The sequence below is a fragment of the Adiantum capillus-veneris genome, chromosome 22, assembly GCF_014529385.1.
Source record: "Adiantum capillus-veneris isolate H3 chromosome 22, ASM1452938v2, whole genome shotgun sequence".
NCBI classification, from domain to species: Eukaryota; Viridiplantae; Streptophyta; class Polypodiopsida; order Polypodiales; family Pteridaceae; genus Adiantum; species Adiantum capillus-veneris.
This window is the reverse complement of record NC_140952.1, coordinates 115,050,850-115,061,771: the sequence shown is the minus strand read 5'-3', so window position 1 is coordinate 115,061,771 and position 10,922 is coordinate 115,050,850. Positions and strand designations below refer to the sequence as shown.

Here is a 10,922-nt window from a genome sequence, read left to right as displayed (position 1 = left end):
CCGGTTGAGGGAGCACATTGATAAAGCTTTTGTGGAGCTTTGGAATAAGCTCAACACAAAAGAGTCGGATGAAAAAATTCCAGAGCTTTGGGAATCTTCGAGGAGAGTATTATTCAGGTAATACAATTGATATCTTTATGGTTGTTATTCTATTTTGCACTTAAAGTTTGCATAATAAATAAGTCACTCGATAAAGGAACTCACATAAAGTTAACTGCATTTTATGTAGATGGCTAATTTAGCTTTACGATCAAACTTTGTTGGAGAAGTTGTCAGTCGTTGTTGAAAGTTGGAGGGACCTCTCTTGTGAGGAGTGTGTGTATCCACTATGGATGAGAGATTATGATTTGATTGCTTGGGAAATTGAGTATTTCCCTTGGTGGCTAGATTACACTCGAGGCACTTATCCACGTGACGAAGGGAACTTATATAAAGGTTATTTTTGGGCATTTACAAAAACTAAAAAATTGTTGAAGTGCTCATACTATTTAGACTATGTTTGTGAGAAACATATTTTTGTTTGCTTTAGAGCACGTTCTTGAAAGAAATGAAGATGGTATTGAGGAGATTGGCTCGATTCCAAGAAAGCCACCTCTTCGAAAAGAGTAAACAATAGTACAATCTCCTCTATAAAGAAACGATTGGAGTTTGTTAAATCCAAGAAGCCCAAGAAGTCTCCCAAAAAGAACAAAAAAGGTGCTCAAGGCTCCACATGTAAACTTGCTTGTAAAGATATCTTAACTGTCACTTTTTGTCTACTCATCAATTCTTGATGAAATATCTTATTTTCTGATTATGTAATGCCTTCCATAGATTTTGATGTGACCGTTATTGGCAACATGCTAGATGTTTACAAAATTTCTCTCGATGAGAAATGGTAAATACACGTGAGAAGAAAGATTGACTATGTGTGGTGTGTGTTGTGAATGTTTGAAATACATGTATTTGAGCGTATGCAGGATCTTGGATTTTCTTCATTCAACCCATGTTGATGGGAAAAAGAGCAATGAAGTGGCCTCTCTTTTATTTGCGGATTTTTCAACAAATTTTAAAGTTGAATTTTTTTAGGAGAACGAGGTATGCATTCTTCAAAACCTCAATGGGCAGTCTATGATAATTTTTAAACTTTAATTAAATTAACAATGCGTAATATGCAGGTCCTTCCATGGAATCAATTCTCTCAAAAATTAAGTAAGAAAGTGACCATAATAGCTTTTGTGGGGTGGTACATCACCTTAAGCTCCATTGATCACTTTGGCATTGTGTCAAGCCATGCCATCGAGATGTGATTCAAAATGATGCACACCATCCTTATTTTGATCCTCGATGGTTATGTGCGAAAGACCATTGAGATTGAGAGAGTAAGTAAATTTATTTGTTGATTGAAAAGCATGCTCGTAGTTTTCTTCAATTAGATCACATTCTAATTATAATTTGTAGGTGGAAACACTATTGCTAGGATTGTTTTATCATAAGGGTCAACGTCCTATCTACGATCGACGAGATGGAGAGAGTGTGGACAACAACTCTTTCGATGCCAAGTCTGGAATACTGGTGGAGCGTGCCGATGGAGAGTACATTGGAGGACGAGATCTTAGAGGTGCCATCGAGTGTAGCCTTGACTTCTTCAGTAAGAAGATATGCTTCCTACTATGTGTTATTAGACTATGTTACATAAAGTAAAAATACACATGTTCTTTTTCTTTTTTTAGCTGGCTTATGCGTACATTTACTGTAGAGCACACCTACATTGTTGATATGTTTTCTGGATGTGGTGGCTTGGGCCATGTTTGCGCTGAGTCGTCTAGACACTGCCTCTGCATAAATAGTGATCTAGAGGTCTTCCAATAGTATCTTTCACGCTTCAAGGCTCCATGTGTACGTGCTATTCCAGTAGTTGATGCAGATAGCAATGAGGAGACTGACTGGCAACAATATGAGCCCGGATCACACTGCCCTTGATTGACATCAACATTGGTATTATCTATGGTGTTTTCTAATTTGTGATTTGTATGGGACGACGTGTGACCATGGTGTTTGGGTGCCACTTTTTTGGTATTATTGAAGACATGTTGTTGGTGTTGACCGTCCTTATCAATTCAGTCATGATTTCATATTTATTATGCTAGGTAGAAGTTAATTGAGAGCTTTGGATTTACCAAAGTAATATACCAACACATGTTTTTTTGCGTATGTAATTTCTTCTTCCCGTGAGCATTGGGCTACTGCACGGAAGTAAGTATGGAATGGGGATTTTTTTTGTTTGAATTTTCACGCCGTTATGCTGCCGAAATTTTGATTGCTTATGAATATAGTCATGTTTTTTGTTCATGTTTGGAAACATAATCATGGTTTCATGTATACAAAGCTTAACGAAAGTTAGGCAAGCTTTCACGGAAGCAAGTATGGAATGGGGATTTTTTTGTTTGAATTTTCACGCCGTTATGTTGCTGAAATTTTGATTGCTTGTGAATATAATCATGCTTTTTGTTCATGTTTGGAAACATAATCATGGTTTCATGTATACAAAGCTTAACAAAAGTTAGGCAAGCTTTCACGGAAGCAAGCATGAAATGGGGTTTTTTTTTTGAAATTTTCACGCTGTTATGTTGTCGAAATTTTGATTGCTTATCAGTATTTCTTTACACTATCGGTCTCTCTCTATATATATATAATTATATATATATATATTATCTATATATATATTATCTATATATATATATATCTATTTATTTATTTATTTATATGTGTGTTTATGTACGTAAGCAGTTCTTCAACTTAGTAAAGTGTTTTTAATTACTATTTTATCTGCAAGAGTCTATGCGTGTATCATTACTTTGAGGTCTCTTCCCAAACAAGTACAATCATCAATATTTTTTAGATTCCTACTTTCAAATTGGCTTATTAGACATTCATCCTTACTTGCAACAACATCTACATGGACCGGAAACAACATTCTACTAAAAGTAGGGTACATACTAAAGACATGCTCATCTATTACTTGAATTATATAGAAAACTCACATAGATTTGTACAGCTTTCAAACAGCTTGTAGTTACATTTTGCGGTTCAGTTTAGCTAGAAGATATCAACAATACCCTAAGCTATGAAAAATCTTGAAGATGTGCTAGTAGACCAGGCCGATTAAAAGTCTCGCAGCTACTTCAATAATATTAAGTCAGACAAAGAGAGGGGACGGTCCCAAACCTTGACATATAAATTATTCTCACCAAGGCACAGAAGAGTGAAACACCATCATATAATTCAAAATAAGTTGTTTACATGATTAGGTAGGGAATCAAACCTGCAGACACACACACACACACACACAATACAACTTGCATCACACTAGTATAATTTATTATGTGCTAGTACATATTTATTTAAATATATTAATTAGTGCATAATTATTTAAATCTTACCTCAATCTTCTACCACATTAGAGCCGGAGATGTCGACTAGGTTGATTGTGCGTTTGTAGATAAGCAAGTGGTCAATCTCCGCCTGCAAAGTGGCCCTACGAGATCTGTCTATGTACCCTTATGTCTCCCACTTTCCCAGAGCTTCTCGCATTGTTTCAAAGCCTTCATTGAGTTCTTGGTCTCCAGTGTTGCGAGCGTGATTATAGTGGTTAAACATCCGGATCACTTTGTTTGTGTCACGCTCTCTCTGCGTAAACATCTTCTTTTCTTCAAGGGGTGCGTTGGGAGGGAGTTTGTGAATCTCTTCATGGATTTTACCAACGACCTCATTACCAGTAGTTGCATATTCTACAGGCATTGTATAAGTACAGGGAAAATAAAAAAATCTCTCTTGATTGGCACCTCCGAGTCACTTGTGTTACATATGCTACTTGCCTCGTAACATTTATATAGGCTAAAGCAACATGGTAAAAAAAAGCATTTGATAGTGATGGATGAGTGGCATGTGTTAGTGAAATGAGGGGTCCTACTTCTCAAAAAGCATATGCTAACTGCTAAAGTGGAACGTGCAATAATATATGCATGATTTGTCCACCACTAACTTTTAAAGTGGAGCGTACAATAGATATGCACGATTTGTCACTATTATTATTATTCCCCTATGAATATTATAAGCATCTACTAGTGCAATGAGTAACCACCACTAACTGCTAAAGTGGAGCGTGCAATAATATATGCATGCTTTGTCTTTTCCCAAGCCCTACCTCTCTCAAGGCTTGGGAAACATTATTTGTGGACCCGACATTGGAACCTTTTCACACGCATATGAATAGGCTAACTCTAAATTTGAGAGGGATAATCACACTAAATGTCTCATATTATAACTAAAAATTTCATAATTTGAACCGGCTTGAGAACCTTCTTGCCCAAACTTGAGCCGGACATTTTTCATTTTGAACCTATCTTTTCTCTAGCCCTGCCCTCTCTCTCTCTCTCTCTCTCTCTCTCTCTCTCTCTCTCTCTCTCGTTGTCGGTACTCTCACACCCCTATCTTATCTCTATTTCAGAAGAATGTTTTTCTCTCTCCGTCTAATCCTTCTTCTCTCTCCTTCCCTGGGTACTTATTTCACATACCACAATGCCACCTTAGAGAGCATACATATGAGAGGAATCCATGCTTATATAAACTCGAAAAAGCATCACCTTTTGCCAAAAAACACGAATTGATTCACTCGCAAATAAAATTAACTCGAGCCGGGGCCCTCTCTCGCTCTGTCTCTTTCTCTACTAGTTCCAATGCAGTTGTAGACTTTTCCTCGCGTTGCAATTTGGTGACATGAGCTCTATCCTCTCACACCACCCCATGCGGGCAAACTGCAAGATAGACATGCAAAACAAGTTTCGTGTATAGGCCAAAATTTGACAGACTTCTATCTTTTGGACTTTTTCTTGGAGCGTTTCGTGGTGGTAGATGCATTGATTGAATGAAGTAGTATCCGTCGATTCATAGATCGCCTCTTGTCTTTTTTATGCTCCATAGGTGCTAGTGATGGGAGGTGCCACTTCAAGCACTAAGAGAACCTTCTCATAGACTCTGAGAGGGCCTTTGAGAGTGCCTCCCAATCCAAAAGCTAAGAGCACCTTCTCATAGACTCTCTGAAAGAGCCTCTGACATCACCTCCCAATCCGAAATCCATTCTCGTAGGCCCACTACAGCTACAACTGAAAGGAGAATCACCCCTTGTTTCGAGGGGTGGTTGAACCACCCTCTAGAGGTGCCTTCTACCTTCGAAACCGACAATTGCCAGTGGAATCCCAAGATCACTCCTACTTGAATTGCGAACTCACCAAGCGACCTTGGAAATGGCAGTGCCATCATTCCGCTCGCAAAAAGTGACTTGCCATGTTGTTAGGGATACTGCGATGCAAGCAATTGAAGGGTACATTTCTCTCTCTTCCCTACAATTAGCTACACATCTTTACACTTCAAAAACCCGCGAGGATGGTCAAAAGAGTGGAAGAGAACGAAGGCGAGAAGATGGCAAAGAAGGATGAGAAATGCAGGAGGTGCGATCGTGGGTGGGGTGGGGTGGGGTTTTGGGGGGGGGGGGGGGGGGGGGGGGGGGTCGGGGGTCGGATGCCCCTTACATTCCTAGCCCATTGACGCTGCTGCTGTGCAGAGCCTTCCAACTTGGTAAGTGAGCCACCCAAATAGCACAGGAAGCCTCTCTAACATCTCCTCTTCAATGTTTCCATTCTCCATCGTCACTAGAAACTCTCTAGCTTCATGCAGATGTAGCTAGTATAATAAAAACTTATTTCATCGTTTACAAGGAGCCACTTTGTAATGGTATTGTCATCTGGAAGACATGCTCTTCACTTGGGGGATTGAGAGAGAAGCGATAGGGACAATTTGTCAGTTGAATCTTCTTGTTAAGGCAGTCTTTGATACAAGGACCTTCAACAACATAGTGGAAGCGTGTATGTAGTTAATGAGTCGGAGCACCATCATCGTTTTGAGCGAGATTGTTGTTTTTAGCTCATGTATGATGTCTAGCTTGATAAGGACTGGTGGATGCCATCTAGGAGGACTAAAGTTTGCAATTGGTCGCATCCCCAAAACATAACCCAACGCCCAAGAGGGGGAACATGTCGAGGAACGAACAATATTGCAGAAAGACCAACCGTAAAATTAGAAGGTTGAATGCTCTTCATCAAAAGAATAGCAATACACTTGGAACATTAGCAATTTAGCTATATGCCCTTCCAATACATGTGAAGAGAAACGGGGAATTTCTTGAAGGCCTCGAAAATGAAAAGTAGAGTCGGAATTTTGGATTTTGATGTGCGCACTTTTGATGAACGGGGAATTTGTTAAAGATTTTTTGGTTGGGGGCGAGGGGGGGGCTGCTGTTGGGACGATGAGCTGGGCAGGGTCCGAAGGTGCAGAGAGAGTCCCAAGCTCAGGTGCGGCAGCGTTACCAGTTGCTACTATTATGAACATATCGCTTAATGTCAACCGCTAGCAACACAAGCACTGGTGGTCTAGTGGTAGAATAGTACCCTGCCACGGTACAGACCCGGGTTCGATTCCCGGCCAGTGCAGTTTTGGCTTCTGCTCTAGACAGGATTCTCTTTTGTGCTGTGCACCAAACAGGTGTGTAACAAAAATGCTCTCTTTAAGAGAGGGCATATCACGATAGTTGGAAATTGTTCTCTCTTGTCCTTCACCTTTCACTTAGTATTTTAGACTTTCCCTACGGTACACATGTATTCAATTTACTTCTTAAGAGATGTAGACATACAAACATCTGAAAGGACCGAACAGATCTCTAACTTGTTTTCCATGAATTGCACATGGCCACAATTCTGACATCCCCGCCAGATTTCAATCTTCTCTGGAGCGAAATGAGCAGAATTTCACAGAACAGATCTCTAACTTGTTTTCGATGAATTGCACATGGCCACAATTCTGACATCCCCGCCAGATTTCAATCTTCTCTGGAGCGAAACGAGCAGAATTTCACATGCGTGCAAATCCCAGTAAATTCTTGACAATTCTGTTGTCAATAACTTCCAAAATGGACAACAAATTCACAAAGAGTGACTAGTTTTCACTTGCTCCCATTCTGACATCCCACCCTCAGTATAAGCTCGTCTTGAAGGAAGCCCGGAGAAGTTTGCATGTTTTTTAGTGTAAGACCAGCAAGTCCTTAAAATTTTGACTTTAAAAGACAAGACAGAGACTTTGGTTGTGTTCCATCTTTCTCTAGTTGGATTCACACTTCCAGCACAAAAACATCTCCAAACTTGCACATCATTTCTTCTCCTTCTTCCCTTTCGCTGGATGCAGAATGGTGAGACAAAGACTTACAGCAACACCAACACAACCACCTTTGCCTAAAGGTCTTCCTCCGGCCAAAATAGACCCAGAACGTGAATACATATACATTGCGAGCACAATCAATCTTTTCATATACATCCATTTTCTCATATGCCAACTTGAAGTTCAATAGACGGCGCACACATGCTTGAGCATTCTCACGATTTTGTTTGTGATGGATCCAGTTTTATTTTTACCGCTGCAGCCTGAGGTGAGGTCATGCAATTTGCACAATGCGATAACCGGAAAAGCCCGGGCACTCTCTACTACACACGACTTACCGCCAACCAGGAGCGATGCATCTCTCCACGATCCACTCCATCATAATATAGAGAGGAAAGTAGAGAGCATTTCAACACCGTGTCAGCAAGCGTTGCCCTTGCTCTGAGGGCAGCCTCCATCATAATATTCTGCCCTAGCTTTGGCGCCACAACAAAATTCTCAGTGACTTGACTTCATTATAAAGGTATGCATGAAAAGAAAAACATTAAAGCCCTCAACCACAAACTGGCAGAAGTCTGCTATATGCCAAGTTGTTGGGGGGAGGCGGGAAGGGAGGGCACAAGCTCTCATGGCAACCGCCTGCATTCAAGGATCCATGTCCCTACTAATGAATGTCCTCACAAGAATTCTTTTCTTTATAAAAACACACATAAAGGGACCTCACTCGCAAAGGCGCAACACGTAAGGAATGAATGATACAACTGCGATTGCATGTGGAGGAGGCAGATCATCTACTATGCTGTTCTGTTAGGAATGTCACCGCATCTCTCAGCTTCTCATAATCCCCAACACTGTTATAAATCTGGTGAGAGATTCGGACATATGCAGCAAATGGAGGGCCATTCACTTTGGACCCTCCCCAAGAGGAATTACTCGTGGCTGGCGACGCCTCCGTAGCACAGTACACCGGGACTTCAATCCCAAACTCTTCACGTAGGCGTGTGCGCAGGTCTAAGGCGTCGCTGTGAGACAGCACACCCACAGCATTGGGAAGCCCAACCATTATCATCGAAGAGCTCAGGTCGGGCGGTGTCCCACAGTGCGTTCCCCAGGCATCTGCCAGCATTGCACCCATGGAGACCACACTGTGGCGGTTATGGTCCTGTACCGCACGCACCCCGCCCTTGAACTTCTTAAAGAACGCGATTGCATCCACCGCAGCCAAATGTGCACTGTAGTCTCGTGTGCCCACCCACTCGCACTCTCTGCCTAGCCCCTCCTCATAGTTGTGGGCAACGATCGGATGATGGAGGTCGCGCAGTTGCTCCGCTTTGCAATGTAAGAAAGCAACAGCGTGGGGGCAGAACAACCACTTGTGCAGGTTGCTGGTGTAGTAATCAGCATCGATCTCTTCCACATCGACATCGACGTTTCCAATGGCGTGAGCGCCATCCACGAAGACCTCATCGACCCCTTCCCTTCGGCACAGACTGACAAGTTCTCTGATTGGCAGCACGACCGATGGCATGGAGGTGATGTGGTCAATCAAGGCCAGCCGAACTCTTCGGGACTCTCTCTGTGCTTGCTGCAAGGTCGATCTGAACGCAGCTACAATCTCCTCGCTAGACGTCACCGGGAAGGGCAGCCTCACCTCGAGTAGGCAGGCACCGGCCCTCTCAACATACGCCTTTAGTGCCTTCTTGACAGACCCATACGAGAAATTCAAGGCCAAGACTGCTTCACCCTTTTGGTAGTGCCCTTCAAAGATTTGCCACACAAACCGTTGCAGAACCATGGCCACTGCAACGGTGACATTGTCCACCAGAACCACCTGCTCAACCCAAGAAGACCAAGGAGCCCCATCAGTTCGACAAACTATATAATCTCCCAATGCTAGAAGGCAGCATACCCTTATTTTGCAGTTTCCAGTGTAAGAAGAGCCTTGTCATCATGACGCAAATCCCGCTGCATTATTCCAATGCAGTGCAATGCACATAATCATCATTCGCAGTCATGGTATCACAATGCCATCCGTGCATACGCCTGACATTGAAGCATGCGCATTCAAAATACACATGCATGTGCTAATCACATCTCTGTGCATTGACGTGAAAGTACCGCAAGCATTAAGTTCTCAAATGCGAACAAAATTGATGGTGCATATGCATGCACAACATAGGAAGGAGCAAGTGGTGTGTCAGCACATGCAGAACGTATATGTATGCATGCACACATGCCCATTTTGAAGGCCTTCTTGACAAATAGTGCCTGAGTTTGAGAAAAGGAACCTGATCAACAGGGTGGGCATGGATGAGGGACGCTACTTCGCGGCGGCTGTGGAGGAGCGCATCCTGCAGGGGACCAAAGTAGAAGTGGTCGGGTTGGCGGAGCCACAAGGAGGCCCACCGCGCCTGTGCAGCCTGCACGGACGCGGGGGGACTGCCGAAGCTGCCATGGTTGATGCGTGCCACTCCGCCCTCGTGATGCTGCAAAAACTCTGCGTAGACCAGCGCCTCCAGGCCCCCTGCGTCACCCTCGCCCTCCGCTAGCTCCAGCATGCTCCCCTTCCTGCTGCCTTGGGCCCGAGCTCGTATTCCCCAAATCTGGGAGAACGGACTCGCAACTTGTCGTGACAATTTATGTTCTCAAAATACTATTGGAGAATTATTTTCGACAAATAATATATCAATGTGGAACTACTCTTGCTTGGTTGGCCTCGTTGTGACAATATATTTCCTCAAGGTATAGTACAACATTGGAGAACTTTTTTAGCAAATAATACATAAAGATCAAGATGAACATTAAAGATTTTCTTTAACACATTTTTAAATGTAAAAATCATTTCGTAATTGTTACGTTACAATCAAATACTTTTTTTTTTTTTTGTGTAACGCACTAATGCAATGCATACATCAAGATAGAGCACTCACCTTATTTGAAGTGGTTTCACCTGAACAATTAGGCACCGTTAAAAATTGCACTGATGAACTACGAGCAAAAGTAGAACATTAGTTCAACTTTCCATGCCATGAAAAAATTAAATTATAATAAAAAATTAGATAGTGCACGGTCTACGTGAGTGCCATATAGCAGTATGGTGGAGAGTCCGCACTTTGTCTCTCCAAAATTTATAAGAAACGGAGGTCGTGCCCTGCTCGTAGTCCATTTCCTACTACATAGTCATGGTATTCAAGAATAAGATAATGAATCTGAATTTTTCTCTGATAATTTGATATTCATGCTTCAAGTGCGTGCCACAAACATGCGAGTTTGTCTTTTTAATTTCGTATTCAAGTCCTTGTTGCAATAATGTTAGCTTACCGTCTCTCAGGTGAGATGATTCTTTGTAGTGGTTGCCTAGGAGAGCCATGATGAAGGTTGATTCATACATTAGATTACTCATTCATCCAATGAGCTTCTTTTCATCAATAAAAGATCTTGACCTATCTTTTGGTCTATCTTCCTCATGGAAAGGCTAGATTTACTTCTATCACTAGCACGATCTCCATCATTGTGTCGATCATGTCTATTGCAATCTCCATCATCTTTTCTACGACTTTTGACATTGTCTTGACTATAGCATTCACTCTTGCTATCATGTCTACCATCACCACTCCTTCTGTGTTTTGCATGTTCCTTTCACACATCTTTGATTCTCCCTCTATGGTTAAGGA

The 10,922-nt window shown here is 42.1% G+C and overlaps 1 protein-coding gene, 1 non-coding gene and 1 pseudogene across 2 annotated transcripts; 2 read left to right on the top strand and 1 right to left on the bottom strand.

Annotated features, from left to right (window-relative positions):
• Nucleotides 1–423: 423 nt before the first annotated feature.
• On the top strand, nucleotides 424–1,459 carry LOC147430062 (uncharacterized; annotated as a pseudogene).
• Nucleotides 1,460–6,456: 4,997 nt separating this feature from the next.
• TRNAG-GCC (transfer RNA glycine (anticodon GCC)) lies at nucleotides 6,457–6,527 on the top strand. Its single transcript has one exon. It is a non-coding gene; the product is annotated as a tRNA-Gly (tRNA).
• Nucleotides 6,528–7,922: 1,395 nt separating this feature from the next.
• Nucleotides 7,923–9,871, bottom strand: LOC147430060 (putative L-cysteine desulfhydrase 1). Its single transcript, XM_086496246.1, has 2 exons — nucleotides 9,537–9,871; nucleotides 7,923–9,079 (listed from the first exon to the last, which is right to left on the bottom strand). The coding sequence occupies exons 1-2, from the start codon at nucleotides 9,804–9,806 to the stop codon at nucleotides 8,036–8,038; spliced, it is 1,314 nt and encodes a 437-aa protein (XP_086352372.1). The 5' UTR covers nucleotides 9,807–9,871; the 3' UTR covers nucleotides 7,923–8,035.
• Nucleotides 9,872–10,922: the final 1,051 nt, after the last annotated feature.